The following is a 17817-nucleotide window of genomic DNA, read 5'->3' as shown; positions in this document are numbered from 1 at the left end:
TTCATTTCCTCACTGAGGAAAAAGGCTGCTCAGAAACAAACATCATCTCAGAGGAAAACCAGGAAAAAGCTTTTACAGGAACCTAATCTGTAGATTACAGAGCAGTAGCTCCTAGGCATTAGACTTTGAACCAGTCAGGATAGGGAATGAACACTACTAGTCTGATGGAGAACATGGTGAGGGCCATACAACTGGAATAGTGTATACAACTGGAATAGTGTATACAACTGGAATAGTGTATATAACTGGAATAGTGTATATAACTGTAATAGTGTATATAACTGGAATAGTGTATTCAACTGGAATAGTGTATATAACTGGAATAGAGTATATAACTGGAATAGTGTATTCAACTGGAATAGTGTATATAACTGGAATAGTGTATATAACTGGAATAGTGTATACAACTGGAATAGTGTATATAACTGGAATAGTGTATATAACTGGAATAGGGTATATAACTGGAATAGTGTATTCAACTGGAATAGAGTATACAACTGGAATAGGGTATACAACTGGAATAGTGTATACAACTGGAATAGTGTATATAACTGGAATAGTGTATATAACTGTAATAGTGTATATAACTGGAATAGTGTATATAACTGGAATAGTGTATATAACTGGAATAGGGTATATAACTGGAATAGTGTATTCAACTGGAATAGAGTATACAACTGGAATAGGGTATACAACTGGAATAGTGTATACAACTGGAATAGTGTATATAACTGGAATAGTGTATATAACTGTAATAGTGTATATAACTGGAATAGTGTATATAACTGGAATAGTGTATATAACTGGAATAGTGTATATAACTGGAATAGTGTATATAACTGGAATAGTGTATATAACTGTAATAGTGTATATAACTGGAATAGTGTATACAACTGGAATAGTGTATATAACTGGAATAAAACTGGAATAGTGTATATAACTGGAATAGGGTATATAACTGGAATAGTGTATTCAACTGGAATAGAGTATACAACTGGAATAGGGTATACAACTGGAATAGTGTATATAACTGTAATAGTGTATATAACTGGAATAGTGTATATAACTGGAATAGTGTATATAACTGGAATAGTGTATATAACTGGAATAGGGTATATAACTGGAATAGTGTATTCAACTGGAATAGAGTATACAACTGGAATAGGGTATACAACTGGAATAGTGTATACAACTGGAATAGTGTATATAACTGGAATAGTGTATATAACTGTAATAGTGTATATAACTGGAATAGTGTATATAACTGGAATAGTGTATATAACTGGAATAGTGTATATAACTGGAATAGTGTATATAACTGGAATAGTGTATATAACTGTAATAGTGTATATAACTGGAATAGTGTATACAACTGGAATAGTGTATATAACTGGAATAAAACTGGAATAGTGTATATAACTGGAATGGTGCACCTCTCCCCCCTTTCTAAAACGGTAAAACACAGAAGAACTACAGGAACTACCAAAGAACCCATTGTTTCTCAGCAGAGGGGACCTCATAATTGCCTGCTCATAAAGTATTTGGAGGGACGGTCAGTTAAGCTCTGTCTGTTTCCCATTTCCTCTTATGACAACAGATCAACAAGGCACAGTGTTCACAGAGGAGCATTTGACAAAAGGACTGTGTGTGACAGAGTGAGTGTCTTACCACATTGGCTTGCCTGTCCTCCTCTATGTAGTGTCTATCAGTAGGTAGTTATCATGTATATAGACTGTATCTTACCACATTGGCTTGCCTGGCCTCCTCTATGTAGTGTCTATCAGTAGGTAGTTATCATGTTTATAGACTGTATCTTACCACATTGGCTTGCCTGGCCTCCTCTATGTAGTGTCTATCAGTAGGTAGTTATCATGTATATAGACTGTATCTTACCACGTTGGCTTGCCTGGCCTCCTCGATGTAGTGAGTGGTGATGACGACTGATACTTTTCCAGTTTTCACAATCTCTACTAGATGCTGCCAGATCCTACAGGGACACATGACACAACTCAGTTTAAGGGCAACATCCTATGGTCCCAAATGGCACCCTATTCTCTATAAAGGGCACTACTTACCAGAGCTCTATGAGCCCTGGTAGTGCACTATAAAGGGAATAGGGTGCCATTTGACACACAGCCTTAACCTTATGACCTGCCTGGGATTACCCTGACTGGACTGATTTGGCTGGGCTTTGTAACAGAGCACTGGTACCATTACACAATCAGATTATACACCCAGATACTTCCAACAGGATGTATACAGTCATTCTGAATGAGAGACAAAATGGTTTCTGTAATGAGGGGCAGAGAGTGTGTTTGACAGGTTCAGACTGTTGGAGACAGAGTGTTGTTCATAAACTACTCTGTTATCTACAGACTGTTGGAGACAGAGTGTCATTCATAAACTACTATGTTATCTTCAGACTGTTGGAGACAGAGTGTTGTTCATAAACTACTATGTTATCTTCAGACTGTTGGAGACAGAGTGTTGTTCATAAACTACTATGTTATCTTCAGACTGTTGGAGACAGAGTGTTGTTCATAAACTACTCTGTTATCTTCAGACTGTTGGAGACAGAGTGTTGTTCATAAACTACTATGTTATCTTCAGACTGTTGGAGACAGAGTGTTGTTCATAAACTACTCTGTTATCTTCAGACTGTTGGAGACAGAGTGTCGTTCATAAACTACTCTGTTATCTTCAGACTGTATATGACATTCATTATATTGGATGTAAAAGGGGGAAATGTGAAGCAGGTGAATTGTTGTAGAAGGTTTTGTGTGTTTGTGTGTGTGTGCATGTGCGCGTGTGTGTGTGTGTGTTCAGTAAATACTTGGCTCTCAGCACAGGGTCCACCCCGACTGTGGGTTCATCCAGAATCAATAACTGGGGGTTCTGAAGTAAGGCCGCTCCTAGAGACACCCTCCGTTTCTGCCCTCCGCTGTAAACACACACACACACACACACACACACACACACACACACACACACACACACACACACACACACACACACACACACAATGTTACATAAAACACCTGAAATATCTGCTCCATCCAGCTGCATTTGTTTGACATGGGTCACACTCACTGGTTTCTCAGTGTAGTAGGTGTGTTAGCATGGCTGGTAAGGCAGCAGAGAAACCCTGCAACATTAACCTTGTGTTTATTGTACTACAGGGCAGTACTGGGTCCTTGTGAGGTATAAGGGGGATGTTTATTGTACTACAGGGCAGCACTGGGTCCTTGTGAGGTACAATAGGGATGTTTATTGTACTACAGGGCAGTACTGGGTCCTTGTGAGGTACAAGGGGGATGTTTATTGTACTACAGGGCAGCACTGGGTCCTTGTGAGGTACAAGAGGGATGTTTATTGTACTACAGGGCAGCACTGGGTCCTTGTGAGGTATAAGGGGGGATGTTTATTGTACTACAGGGCAGCACTGGGTCCTTGTGAGGTATAAGGGGGGATGTTTATTGTACTACAGGGCAGTACTGGGTCCTTGTGAGGTATAAGGGGGATGTTTATTGTACTACAGGGCAGTACTGGGTCCTTGTGAGGTACAATGGGGATGTTTATTGTACTACAGGGCAGCACTGGGTCCTTGTGAGGTATAAGGGGGATGTTTATTGTACTACAGGGCAGTACTGGGTCCTTGTGAGGTATAAGGGGGATGTTTATTGTACTACAGGGCAGCACTGGGTCCTTGTGAGGTATAATGGGGATGTTTATTGTACTACAGGGCAGTACTGGGTCCTTGTGAGGTACAAGGGGGGATGTGTATTGTACTACAGGGCAGTACTGGGTCCTTGTGAGGTATAAGGGGGATGTTTATGTACTACAGGGCAGCACTGGGTCCTTGTGAGGTACAAGAGGGATGTTTATTGTACTACAGGGCAGCACTGGGTCCTTGTGAGGTACAAGGGGGATGTTTATTGTACTACAGGGCAGCACTGGGTCCTTGTGAGGTACAAGAGGGATGTTTATTGTACTACAGGGCAGTACTGGGTCCTTGTGAGGTATAAGAGGGATGTTTATTGTACTACAGGGCAGCACTGGGTCCTTGTGAGGTATAAGGTGGATGTTTATTGTACTACAGGGAAGTACTGGGTCCTTGTGAGGTACAAGGGGGGATGTTTCTTGTACTACAGGGAAGTACTGGGTCCTTGTGAGGTACAAGGGGGGATGTTTCTTGTACTACAGGGAAGTACTGGGTCCTTGTGAGGTATAAGGGGGATGTTTATGGTACTACAGGGCAGCACTGGGTCCTTGTGAGGTATAAGGGGGATGTTTATTGTACTACAGGGCAGTACTGGGTCCTTGTGAGGTACAAGGGGGGATGTGTATTGTACTACAGGGCAGCACTGGGTCCTTGTGAGGTATAAGGGGGATGTTTATTGTACTACAGGGCAGCACTGGGTCCTTGTGAGGTACAAGAGGGATGTTTATTGTACTACAGGGCAGCACTGGGTCCTTGTGAGGTACAAGAGGGATGTTTATTGTACTACAGGGCAGCACTGGGTCCTTGTGAGGTACAAGAGGCATGTTTATTGTACTACAGGGCAGCACTGGGTCCTTGTGAGGTATAAGGGGGATGTTTATTGTACTACAGGGCAGTACTGGGTCCTTGTGAGGTACAAGAGGGATGTTTATTGTACTACAGGGCAGTACTGGGTCCTTGTGAGGTATAAGGGGGATGTTTATTGTACTACAAGGCAGTACTGGGTCCTTGTGAGGTATAAGGGGGATGTTTATTGTACTACAGGGCAGTACTGGGTCCTTGTGAGGTACAAGGGGGATGTTTATTGTACTACAAGGCAGTACTGGGTCCTTGTGAGGTAGGGGAGATGCTGAGAGCTGGGGGGCACACCAGTGCTTTCACAGGTTCAAAGGCCAATTACACTGCTATGACATAATTGGTGAGTTAGTTAAGACACATTTATCTGGAGGCCTTGCTTCTGTACAGTCAGAATACTGGGACTGAGAGCTGTTGGTTCTGTACAGTCAGAATACTGGGACTGAGAGCTGTTGGTTCTGTACAGTCAGAATACTGGGACTGAGAGCTGTTGGTTCTGTACAGTCAGAATACTGGGACAGAGAGCTGTTGGTTCTGTACAGTCAGAATACTGGGACAGAGAGCTGTTGGTTCTGTACAGTCAGAATACTGGGACTGAGAGCTGTTGGTTCTGTACAGTCAGGATACTGGGACTGAGAGCTGTTGGTTCTGTACAGTCAGGATACTGGGACTGAGAGCTGTTGGTTCTGTACAGTCAGGATACTGGGACTGAGAGCTGTTGGTTCTGTACAGTCAGAATACTGGGACAGAGAGCTGTTGGTTCTGTACAGTCAGAATACTGGGACAGAGAGCTGTTGGTTCTGTACAGTCAGAATACTGGGACTGAGAGCTGTTGGTTCTGTACAGTCAGGATACTGGGACTGAGAGCTGTTGGTTCTGTACAGTCAGAATACTGGGACTGAGAGCTGTTGGTTCTGTACAGTCAGAATACTGGGACAGAGAGCTGTTGGTTCTGTACAGTCAGAATACTGGGACTGAGAGCTGTTGGTTCTGTACAGTCAGAATACTGGGACTGAGAGCTGTTGGTTCTGTACAGTCAGAATACTGGGACTGAGAGCTGTTGGTTCTGTACAGTCAGAATACTGGGACTGAGAGCTGTTGGTTCTGTACAGTCAGAATACTGGGACAGAGAGCTGTTGGTTCTGTACAGTCAGAATACTGGGACTGAGAGCTGTTGGTTCTGTACAGTCAGTGCGGGAGCCTTCTTTTGGCATTGACATCTTGACAGATGTCTATTGGAAAAACACAGCATTTTTACAGAAGCCGTGACACACAAACAGAAACTCACTCAGGAGGAAACTGTTTCCTTCTATTTCTAGCCATCTGAGCCTTGGCTGTAGCCTACTTTGTCCCCAGATCAAAATGGGATATACTAGTGCACTACTAGTGACTGTTATCCAGCTGGACAGAGTGAAGAGACTATAGATGTAGGTACATTATCATGTATACATAGATTCCATTTGGTTTTTGTTATTTTAATGTGTAGATTGTTTTCCCCCTAATTAAAACAAATAAATGAACAATGATATAAATCCAACCCATCCGAGGGCCATATTTAATGGGCTCGTATGTTTGACACCACTGTGTTGACACGGTTGTGTTACCTGAGATTTCGGACTAGTTTGCTCTTCTGAGGTAGGTCCAGGAAGTCCACCAGGAAGTCCATGCGTGCCTGGGTGTCCGTAGATGACAGGCCGTGGATCCTTCCGAAGAACGTCAGGGTGTCACTGATGGTAAACTCATTGTACAACGCCAGGTCCTAAAGGACAAACACAATGTTATGTCATGGTATGTGTTGTGTTTTGTCATGGTATGTGTTATGTCATGGTATGTGTTATGTCATGGTATGTGTTATGTCATGGTATGTGTTGTGTTTGGTGTGTTGTGTTTTGGTGTGTTGTGTTTTGGTGTGTTGTGTTTTGGTGTGTTGTGTTTTGGTATGTGTTGTGTTGATATCAAATCAAACTTTATTTATACAGCACATTTATTACAAAGGTGAGAAAGATAAAAACACTAAACGTTTTCTATACACATTTTAAATGAAGATAGACAAGAACTAAATTACGAGACAAATTCAAATGTTGTGTTTTGCTACAGTATGTTATGTTGACATATCATGTTGTCATGGTATTTATAGTCATATGTCAATACATAGTGTCTGAAAGGTTAGGAGTCCATTTTGGAACTGAGGTTTGTGCATCTGTCAAATCAAATCAAATCTTATTTGTCACATGCTTGGTAAACAACAGGTGTAGACTAACAGTGAAATGCTTACTTACGGGGCCCTTCCCAACAATGCAGAGAGAGAAAATAGAACAATTATAACACGAGGAATAAATACACAATGAGTAACGATAACTTGGCTATATACACGGGGTTACCAGTATCGAGTCGATAGGTAATTGAGGTAGATATGTACATATAGGTATGGGTAAAGGGACTAGGCAACAGGATAGATAATAAACAGTAGCAGCAGCGTACGTGATGAGTCAAAATAGTTAGTGAAAAAAGGGTCAATGCAGATTGTCCGGGTAGCAATTGGTAAACTATTTAACAAACTAGCAGTCTTATGTCTTTGGGGTAGCAGCTGTTCAGGGTCCTGTTGGTTCTAGACTTGGTGCATCGGCACCGCTTGCCTTGTGGTAGCAGAGAGAACAGTCTATGGCTAGGGTGGCCGGAGTCTTTTACAATATTTAGGGTCTTCTTCTGACACCGCCTGGTATAGAGGTCCTGGATGGCAGGGAGCTCTGCCCCGGTGAAGTACTGGGACCGTATGCACTACCCTCTGTAGTGCCTTGAGGTCGGATACCAAGCAGTGATGCAACAAGTCAAGATGCTCTCAATGGTGCAGCTGTAGAACTTTTTGAGGATCTGAGGGCCCATGCTAAATATTATTAGCCTCCTGAGGGGAGAGAGGAGTTGTCGTGCCTTCTTCATGACTGTGTTGGTGTGTGTGGACCATAATAATTACTTAGTGACGTGGACACCAAGGAAATTGAAGCTCTCGATGATGGGGGCGTGCTCGGCACTCCGTTTCCTGTAGTCCATTATCAGTTCATTTGTCTTGTTGACGTCGTCGTCGGTGATCAGGCCAACCACCGTTGTGTCGTCAGCAAACTTAATGATGGTGTTGGAGTCGTGCGCGGCCACGCAGTTGTGGGTGAACTGGAAGTACAGGAGGGGACTGGCACGCACCCCTGAGGGGCCCCCGTGTTGAGGATCAGTGTGGAGGATCAATGTGTTGTTACCTACCCTCACCACCTGGGGGCAGCCCGTCAGGAAGTCCAGGATCCAGTTGCAGAGTGAGGTGTTCAGTCCCAGGGTCCTGAGCTTAGTGATGAGCTTGGAGGGCTCTATGGTGTTGAACACTGAGCTGTAGTCTATGAACAGCATTCTCACATAGGTGTTCCTCTTGTCCAGGTGGGAAAGTGCAGTGTGGAGTGCGATAGAGATTGCGTCATCCATAAATCTATTTACCTGTGGCATGTACCCCACCATCCTCCCAGGGACCTGGTGACCAGGAAATGCGGGCGGCTTCCCCAAAACGCTGATGTGCCCTCGGGAGATCTTCAGTGTTCCCACAATGCATTTCAACAGTGTGGTCTTCCCACACCCACTCGGACCCAGCAGGCCGTAGCTGTAAGATAACAGGAAGAACATTTGAACTAAATCATACATATTACTACAGTATGATAGTATAGTATGATAGTATGATACGATAGTATAGTATGATAGTATAGTTTGATATGATAGTATAGTATGATAGTATATCATAGTATTATAGTATAGTATGATAGTATAGTATGATACGATAGTATATCATAGTATGATAGTATAGTATGATAGTATGATATGATAGTACAGTATGATAGTATAGTATGATTTGATAGTACAGTATGATAGTATAGTATGATATTATAGTATAGTATGATAGTATCATATGATATGATAGTATGACAGTATAGTATGACAGTATAGTATGATATGACAGTATGATAGTACAGTATGTAATCTGTATAACTCAGTATGGTCTGACTCTTAAGCATAACTCACATAAAACTTCCAATGACATTGATGCATGATTCACGTGGGAATCCATGTTAAACGTAATTTATATATGCAAGAACCCAATTACATTGTCTACTTTATGTAAGGTTTAGATCAGGGGTATTCAACTCTGACCCTACGAGGTCCGGGAGCCTGCTGGTTTTCTGTTCTCCCTGATCATTAATTGCAAGGACCTGGTGTCCCAGGTCTAAATCAGTCCCTGATTAGAGGGGAATCACCCTTCTGGTGTCCCAGGTCTAAACCAGTCCCTGATTAGAGGGGAATCACCCACCTGGTGTCCCAGGTCTAAATCAGTCCCTGATTAGAGGGGAATCACCCACCTGGTGTCCCAGGTCTAAACCAGTCCCTGATTAGAGGGGAATCACCCACCTGGTGTCCCAGGTCTAAACCAGTCCCTGATTAGAGGGGAATCACCCCTCTAAGGCCTTCCATTGAGGGCTAAGTTCCACCCTAAAACTGTTGATTGAAACTCCTGTTTTACACGCCACATCAAGCCTGTAAGTAATATTATGCTGGCTTGAAAAGTGTAATTCCTATTGGAATCCAGCCAGAGTAAGGATATTCAACAACTGGAACTTTTAATTAATGCGCTACCTGCATTGAGGATGACTGCAGGGGTAGGGAAGATTATTGAGACTACCTAAATCATCTTACCTGGAACAGCCATCTCATTAACAGGTGCAACTAGGAACAGATTGGATTAGTTTAGAAACATCTATTATGTTATTTATGTTTGTGTAGCATAAGACTAATCAACCAACAAATGTGTATGCTACATAAAAAAAAAACAGGTATTGAAACAAACAATTCTGAAAATCAACCTGCAAGAGCATGGTGGGAAAAATTGTAATGATGTGTGTGGGTTTTGAGCAAACATGAATTAGTCATTTTTACTAAACAAGCTTGTTGAAATGCAGCTCACTTCGAGCAGAGTTCACTAAACAAACTTTAACTCATCAGCTCAAATTCTTGTCCTTTTGAAGTCCACTCAACTCACAGAATAACGCAGATTAAGCAGTTGGCTGTGTGTGTGTGTGTGTGTGTGTGTGTGTGTGTGTGTGTGTGTGTGTGTGTGTGTGTGTATGTGTGTGTGAGAGGGAGGGGACGACAGAGAGAAAGAAAAGGAAGAGAGAAAGAGAAACAAAAACAGACAGAGACAGAAAGAGTAAGAGAGCGAGAGAAAGTGTCACGTTCTGACCTTTATTTCCTTTGTTTTGTATTTATTTAGTATGGTCAGGGCGTGAGTTGGGTGGGCGGTCTATGTTTGTTTTTCTATGATTTGGGGATTTCTATGTTTCGGCCTAGTATGGTTCTCAATCAGAGGCAGGTGTCATTAGTTGTCTCTGATTGAGAATCATACTAAGGTAGCCTGGCTTTCACTGTGTGTTTGTGGGTGATTGTTCCTGTCTCTGTGTTTGCACCAGATAGGGCTGTTTTGTTTTTTTCACATTTCTTGGTTTGTTAGTTTATTCATGTATAGTGTCTATATTAAAGAACCATGAATAACCACCACGCTGCGTTTTGGTCCGCCTCTCCTTCACCTCAAGAAAACCGTTACAGAAAGAGAGGAAAGAGAAAGATAGTTTCAACATCAACAAGAGGCTCTTCATTAAATACTGTAGATATTTATTTTACTGGGTTTTCTTAATCTATTTCTTATATTCTTTTCTTTCTACAGTCCACCCTGTCACCCTACTCCTCCTTCTCTGAGTGTTCACCACCCTACTCCTCCTTCTCTGAGTGTTCACCACCCTACTCCTCCTTCTCTGGGTGTTTACCACCCTACTCCTCCTTCTCTGAGTGTTCACCACCCTACTCCTCCTTCTCTGAGTGTTCACCACCCTACTCCTCCTTCTCTGAGTGTTCACCACCCTACTCCTCCTTCTCTGAGTGTTCACCACCCTACTCCTCCTTCTCTGAGTGTTCACCACCCTACTCCTCCTTCTCTGAGTGTTCACCACCCTACTCCTCCTTCTCTGAGTGTTCACCACCCTACTCCTCCTTCTCTGAGTGTTCACCACCCTACTCCTCCTTCTCTGAGTGTTCACCACCCTACTCCTCCTTCTCTGAGTGTTCACCACCCTACTCCTCCTTCTCTGAGTGTTTACCACCCTACTCCTCCGAGTGTTTACCACCCTACTCCTCCTTCTCTGAGTGTTCACCACCCTACTCCTCCTTCTCTGAGTGTTCACCACCCTACTCCTCCTTCTCTGAGTGTTTACCACCCTACTCCTCCTTCTCTGAGTGTTTACCACCCTACTCCTCCTTCTCTGGGTGTTTACCACCCTACTCCTCCTTCTCTGAGTGTTCACCACCCTACTCCTCCTTCTCTGAGTGTTCACCACCCTACTCCTCCTTCTCTGAGTGTTCACCACCCTACTCCTCCTTCTCTGAGTGTTCACCACCCTACTCCTCCTTCTCTGAGTGTTTACCACCCTACTCCTCCTTCTCTGGGTGTTTACCACCCTGTCACCCTACTCCTCCTTCACCTTACCATTACATATTAATAACAAGTAAGACCAATATTAATAACATGTAAGAACATTCCATATTAATAACATGTAAGAACATTACATATTAATAACATGTAAGAACATTACATATTAATAACATGTAAGAACATTACATATTAATAACATGTAAGAACATTACATATTAATAACATGTAAGAACATTCCATATTAATAACATGTAAGAACATTCCATATTAATAACATGTAAGAACATTCCATATTAATAACATGTAAGAACATTACATATTAATAACATGTAAGTCCATTACTTATTAGCGATATTAACATGCTCTGTCTTACTGCAGGGTGAAGTGGTGTTTTGACTTATCCTGGACACTCAGGACAACCTTTTCTGATTGAATACCCCACAGGGCAGTACGCACTACTGAGGTCAGTGTCATGGTGTACGGTTAGGGTTAGGACTGTGTGAGGTTGTAGTGTCAATATGGTTTACTCACATCTGTCCCTGTGGCACGGTCAAGTTGAGATTACTCAGGACTTTGAGTTCACCGTACGACCGACACACTTCCCGACACCGGATCGCCGAACCCCCCAGCCCCGGGGAGGGGGGAGGAGCTTCCTCGTCTGCCTTCATTCTTCCCTCCGCCAACTGAAAGAAGAAAAACAAGTTAAAAAATCAATCACCCCCCTTCACAGCATTATGGCCCAGTGTTGTGATTAGGGTTTCTTTCCCAAAATTCCCAGGTTTTCCAGAAACCCCAGTTAGAAGATTCATGGAATCAGGAAGGAATAGGCAGGAAATCCAGGAATCCCCCAACCAGGGTTTCAGGCAAAACCTGGGAATTTGGGGAAAGTTACCCGAATGTTGCAGCCCGAGTAACAATTGAGGGAGAACAGCCGGGGCAGGACGTGAACCGGCGACTATGGTTACGGGGCAAGGGTACTACCACCTATGGCATTAAGGGTCTCGTTGCAGAAACAGACGCAGTAGCACATACAGGGAAAACACACCAGGCTGCGTTTACAAAGGGCACCACCATATTCCAGACGTAGTGCACTATCTTTGACCAGAGCCCATATAGGACCCTGGTCAAAAGTAGTGCACTATATGGAACATTGGTTGTCATTTGGGATGCAGACCAACTAAGGACTTGCTCATTACGGACCACAGAAAGTGAACTAAATGACATCTCCTCAGCAACTAGCTGCCGTGAATCTGTGTCTGTGTCCTGTAGCAGACCTGTGTTGAAATATTATTTGAAAATCATTTCAAATGCTTTCTCTGTGCTTGATTGATCTTGCCTGGTTTAATGGGCCCAATAGAATAGTCCCACAACTGTAAACCCTGCCCATCTGGCACTCCAGGCAGGCTAAAGCAAACGATCAAAGTATTTGAGAGAGTTCAAAACAGAATATGAACCCAGGTCTGGTGGTGGCGTGCCTGTAACTTGGCCTGCATTGAATCTAGGTCGTAGAGCAACCCAGACTGGCACCCTATTCCCTACGTAGTGCACTACTTTTCACCAAGGCCCATAGGGATATAGTGGTTTATATAGGGAATAGGGTACCATTTGGGACGCACCCTGGTTCAAAATCATCTTTAATCCCTGCCTCCTTTCCCTGGCTTCCCCTGTTTCATTCTCCCTTTCTCTGTGTTGGCTTCCCCTGTTTGTCTCCCTTTCTCTGTGTTGGCTTTCCCTGTTTCATTCTCACTTTCTCTGTGTTGGCTTCCCCTGTTTGTCTCCCCTTCTCTGTGTTGGCTTCCCTTGTTTGTCTCCCTTTCTCTGTGTTGGCTTCCCCGTTCTCCCTCACATAATCCAACATCTTTCATTCCACCGTGACGAGATTAGAGGGAAACCACTCCGTAATCTGACTCATTTGATCAAGGTCACCTTCTTTGACACAATTCCACATGGCAGCATATGTACAGACCGGTACTATTGTTATGATAGTAATAGCCAGGACATCGTTGTGCTGTAACAACGTTGTAATATAGGATATTGATAAGTGAGACATTATAAAGCCCATCTACACAGACAGACGTATTCATTCACTGTAAGGGAATTTGTCCATGGTTCTATTCTTTCTGCTCGAAGTTCAACGTTTTTATTCATCAAATTGCAGACCGCAAATGATCTGAAATACTTGATATTAACAGATTAAAGACTCCAGTTCAAGTTTAAAGCTCCATAAAAATAAGAAAAAGGTTTAAAAAAGTATAATTTGAGCCATCCAACAAGATGTTGAAGTAAACTACTGTGTTCACCAGATTACTTTAAATTAAGAAAATAAATTGGAAGCCAGGTAGGCTACATTTGATGCTAACGACGAGTGTCACACCGATTTGTCGTTATTATATCAGATACCCACTGATACTGTACTATACGTTTAACCTACCTAATCTTTGAAAGAGGGACAATCACAAACTATATAAAAATACGAAAACACAAGCTGAATGCTTAATTTAGCCAACTAGGAATAACAGCTTGTCCAACATTGTGACAGGGACTCACCTGAAATAGTCCTTCTCCTCCAGGAGACGTTTAGTAGCCTACTGGGGATGAAGAGCAACAATGTAGCCACCTGCACTGTAGTCTGTGTATGTCTGCCTAGCCAACGGTGTAGGTAGGTTATATTGCAACGTGGTAGAGCAGGTTGGGTTTTCGAGAAGGGAGAAGTCTCTCTCTGGAATACATGCACCTGTTATTCTACTACTAAATTACATTAACAGAGAATTAGCGAGACAAATTATAAACTACAAAAACAAACCGCGACACTCCTACCACGACACCTTCCTATGATTTTCTTCAGTTTAGGTAGCCTATATATGGCAGCGGGACTCCATCGTAATAAACGGAGCAGCCATATATTCTGTTGTAACTGTAACAGCTAATTCATTTATAGGCGCAATAACATTCCAACTGGTGCCGGTTCGCTCTTTCGTGAATCAGCAGTGCATTTATCCAAAGCTAATTTAGCCCGTCTGCTATCATCACAATCCGATACAGAATATAGAACAAGCTTTCGTTCTCCAATCATCTCGTAGACAAAAACTACCTTACAGAGAGCCTGTCAACTTCCGCTTCACAGCACGTCCAAAACGGAGCATGTCGGACTCTGTCGGTTCACCCAACTAGCGCATTTATCCTACAATTGACCATGGATTCGGCAGCGAAAGCGTCATGCATGCATGACCTGTGATGCGTGTTGGTGCCTGGCTATTTTTATACATCGGTTGGCTACATGCCGGTATAGACAGCTGCTAGGTTTTCATGTCATTTCAAATCAATGCTTATTTTATAAACGCCGCAGTGCACTTCCACTCTGCACCAGAAATTCCATTGTTATGCCCACAGGAACGGAATTCAAACACGCGTCTCCTTTTATTCCATCACTATCTTTTCCCACATCCTAAGGATGTCCCTATTTACTGGGCCTATGGTGCTTTTTTCTGAAATGCTAATTGTCTATGGAGTTATTTCAGCATATACATATCAGCGTTCGCCGTATTGCATTGTCAGATCTTCCATAAAATACCTCACTAAATAATGTGCCCATGTATCCAGCTTTGCCGGCTTACAAACGTTGCATACCTGCTCCTCCATCTCGGTGCATTCGGGCGGTCCTCCTGTCGTCGCAGCATCATCCGCGGCTGCTGCCTCAGAGGCCATGGTCGTCGGTTGGCGGGAGATGCATCCAGCCTCAGCTCCCCAGCAGATGGCCTCACTAAAATCAATAGGCTACTATCTCCATCTACTGGCGGTGAAGGAAAGGGAACTAGGAAAGGTGTCTGAAAACAGACCAATACTATTTTTTATTAGCAAGCATCAAATGCAAACAATACAGGCAATCATACAAAAATGTATAAACATGTTCAGTAACATCTGACCACACAAAACAGAGCCAACAAAACCAACAAAAAAAACGTGTGCATCACCTATATCGTTTTTGGTCATGCCTGTCTAAACCGCCCCTCTGTGTGACGGGGAATTCATGTGAGGGTGGTGGATGTCTATCAACCGGAGGTATGTCTTCAGTCGGGAGGGAAGAGGAAGCTGCTGCACCACATCGGTCTGCATCAGAACCACTGAACCCAACTCTTCCCTGACCCACACGGCCTGCAGAGATGAGAGAGGCCACACACTCTAGATAGAGAGAGAGGACACACACACACACTTTGGAATTAAAATATGTCACTCTAAATAGCATCTGCTGAATGACAAAAATGTCATGTGTAAATGTTATTGTGTGTTACCTAGCCTTCACAGGGCTACCCCTGCCCCTCCAACCTAACCTTCACAGGGCTACCCCTGTCCCTCCAACCTAACCTTCACAGGGCTACCCCTGCCCCTCCAACCTAACCTTCACAGGGCTACCCCTGCCCCTCCGACCTAGCCTTCACAGGGCTACCCCTGCCCCTCTGATCTAGCTTTCACAGGGCTACCCCTGCACCTCCAGCCTAGCCTTCACAGGGCTACAGCTGCCCCTCCAACCTAACCTTCACAGGGCTACCCCTGCCCCTCCGACCTAGCCTTCACAGGGCTACCCCTGCACCTCCAGCCTAGCCTTCACAGGGCTACAGCTGCCCTTCCAATTAGCCTTCACGTGGCTACCCCTATGCCCTCCAACAAAGCCTTCACAGGGCTACTGCCCCTCTAACCAAGCCTTCACAGGGCCTGTCTGCAGCTGTAAATCCAGGAGTGGCCTCCATTGCCACCAAAAGTCTCACAAGTAAAGGAAACAGGCACGATGGATACCATAAGCAAGTAAATGTGTTTTTTCCATGTTAGATGCTGGATGCAGCAGTAGGGAGGGCTCCAGTCCTGCCTGCAGTAGCAGGGGGAGCCAGTAGGAGGTGTAGAACAACTGACTGAGGCCCCCACACAACAGTCCACATAACTCCTCTCCAGTGAGAATGCTCCCATTCGGCTGCTCTGGTCTGGGGAGGCTGCCGCTCGACTGCTCTGGTCTGGAGAGGTTGCCGCTCGGCTGCTCTGGTCTGGAGAGGCTCCCGCTCGGCGTATACCGGGGTATCTGGAAAAAGTAGGCTCGGGGGGTGTACCGTATACCGGGGTATCTGGAAGAAGTAAGCTCGGGCGGTGTACTGTATACCGGGGTATCTGGAAAAAGTAGGCTCGGGGGGTGTACCGTATACCGGGGTATCTGGAAAAAGTAGGCTCGGGGGGTGTACCGTATACCGGGGTATCTGGAAAAAGTAAGCTCGGGCGGTGTACCGTATACCGGGGTATCTGGAAAAAGTAGGCTCGGGGGGTGTACCGTATACCGGGGTATCTGGAAAAAGTAGGCTCGGGGGGTGTACCGTATACCGGGGTATCTGGAAAAAGTAGGCTCGGGTGGTGTACCGTATACCGGGGTATCTGGAAAAAGTAGGCTCGGGGGGTGTACCGTATACCGGGGTATCTGGAAAAAGTAGGCTCGGGGGGTGTACCGTATACCGGGGTATCTGGAAAAAGTAGGCTCGGGGGGTGTACCGTATACCGGGGTATCTGGAAAAAGTAGGCTCGGGGGGTGTACCGTATACCGGGTATCTGGAAAAAGCCACGGGATGTTTCTTTTTTTAATACCATCGTAACTATTTATTTGAAAACATTTGAATATTTGTATCTACTTTTTAAGTAAATACCTGCAGTCCACTTGTGCAATACATTAGGAGAGGAAGAAGATCAAGTTGTTCACTTCAACTGTCACACTGTTTCATTATGAAGCTTACCGGTCGTCCCCAGTCACATGAGGCCAGCAGCATGTCACCCTGTATCCCACTGCTGTTTGTTTACTCACTGTTGTGCAGCAGAGGCCAGCAGCATGCCACCCTGTAGCCCACTGCTGTTTGTTTACTCACTGTTGTGCAGCAGAGGCCAGCAGCATGCCACCCTGTATCCCACTGCTGTTTGTTTACTCACTGTTGTGCAGCAGAGGCCAGCAGCATGCCACCCTGTAGCCCACTGCTGTTTGTTTACTCACTGTTGTGCAGCAGAGGCCAGCAGCATGCCACCCTGTATCCCACTGCTGTTTGTTTACTCACTGTTGTGCAGCAGAGGCCAGCAGCATGCCACCCTGTAGCCCACTGCTGTTTGTTTACTCACTGTTGTGCAGCAGAGGCCAGCAGCATGCCACCCTGTAGCCCACTGCTGTTTGTTTACTCACTGTTGTGCAGCAGAGGCCAGCAGCATGTCACCCTGTAGCCCACTGCTGTTTGTTTACTCACTGTTGTGCAGCAGAGGCCAGCAGCATGTCACCCTGTAGCCCACTGCTGTTTGTTTACTCACTGTTGTGCAGCAGAGGCCAGCAGCATGCCACCCTGTAGCCCACTGCTGTTTGCCTCTGAAGCAGGGTCAGTCCCTGGATGGGAGACCAGATGCTGCTGGAAGTGGTGTCGGAGGGCCAGTAGGAGGCGCTCTTTCCTCTGGTCTAACAAATTGGTCAATAAAGATGGCATTTATTGTAAGACTAGGGGTGTTAACCCTGGTGTCCTGGCTAAATTCCCCATCTGGCCCTCATACCATCATGGACACCTAATCATCCCCAGCTTCCAATTGGCTCATTCATCTTCCCTGTAACTATTGGGTGGAATGAGATGTTCGATGAGCAGATGTCCACATACTTTTGGTTGTGTAAGTGTTTAGCTTCCTCCTGTGTGTATTTAACGTATCTCAATGAACAATATTTTAAATAGGTCCA

At 44.5% G+C, this 17817-nt stretch overlaps 1 protein-coding gene across 4 annotated transcripts in view; it reads right to left on the bottom strand.

Moving 5' to 3' along the window:
- LOC149985683 (ABC transporter G family member 23-like) overlaps positions 1-15004 on the bottom strand; it is a 94048-nt gene extending 79044 nt beyond the window's left edge. The window contains exons 1-7 of one of the 4 annotated variants that reach the window (XM_090181866.1): positions 14176-14335; positions 13632-13672; positions 11616-11767; positions 8054-8213; positions 6181-6335; positions 2834-2941; positions 1894-1987 (exon numbers count right to left, since the gene is read on the bottom strand). In XM_090181866.1, coding sequence (XP_090037992.1) covers positions 1894-1987; positions 2834-2941; positions 6181-6335; positions 8054-8213; positions 11616-11752 — 654 coding nt within the window. In that variant the 5' untranslated portion in view covers positions 11753-11767; positions 13632-13672; positions 14176-14335. Of the gene's footprint in view, positions 1-1893; positions 1988-2833; positions 2942-6180; positions 6336-8053; positions 8214-11615; positions 11768-13631; positions 14497-14711 lie in introns of those variants that run through there. The other 3 variants (XM_090181857.1, XM_090181861.1, XM_090181867.1) reach the window with 3 other exon arrangements.
- Positions 15005-17817: the final 2813 nt, after the last annotated feature.

Source organism: Oncorhynchus mykiss, chromosome 1, assembly GCF_057628025.1.
Source record: "Oncorhynchus mykiss isolate SJ-2025 chromosome 1, ASM5762802v1, whole genome shotgun sequence".
In the NCBI taxonomy this organism is placed as follows: domain Eukaryota; kingdom Metazoa; phylum Chordata; class Actinopteri; order Salmoniformes; family Salmonidae; genus Oncorhynchus; species Oncorhynchus mykiss.
This window is presented reverse-complemented; position numbering and strand designations above follow the sequence as displayed.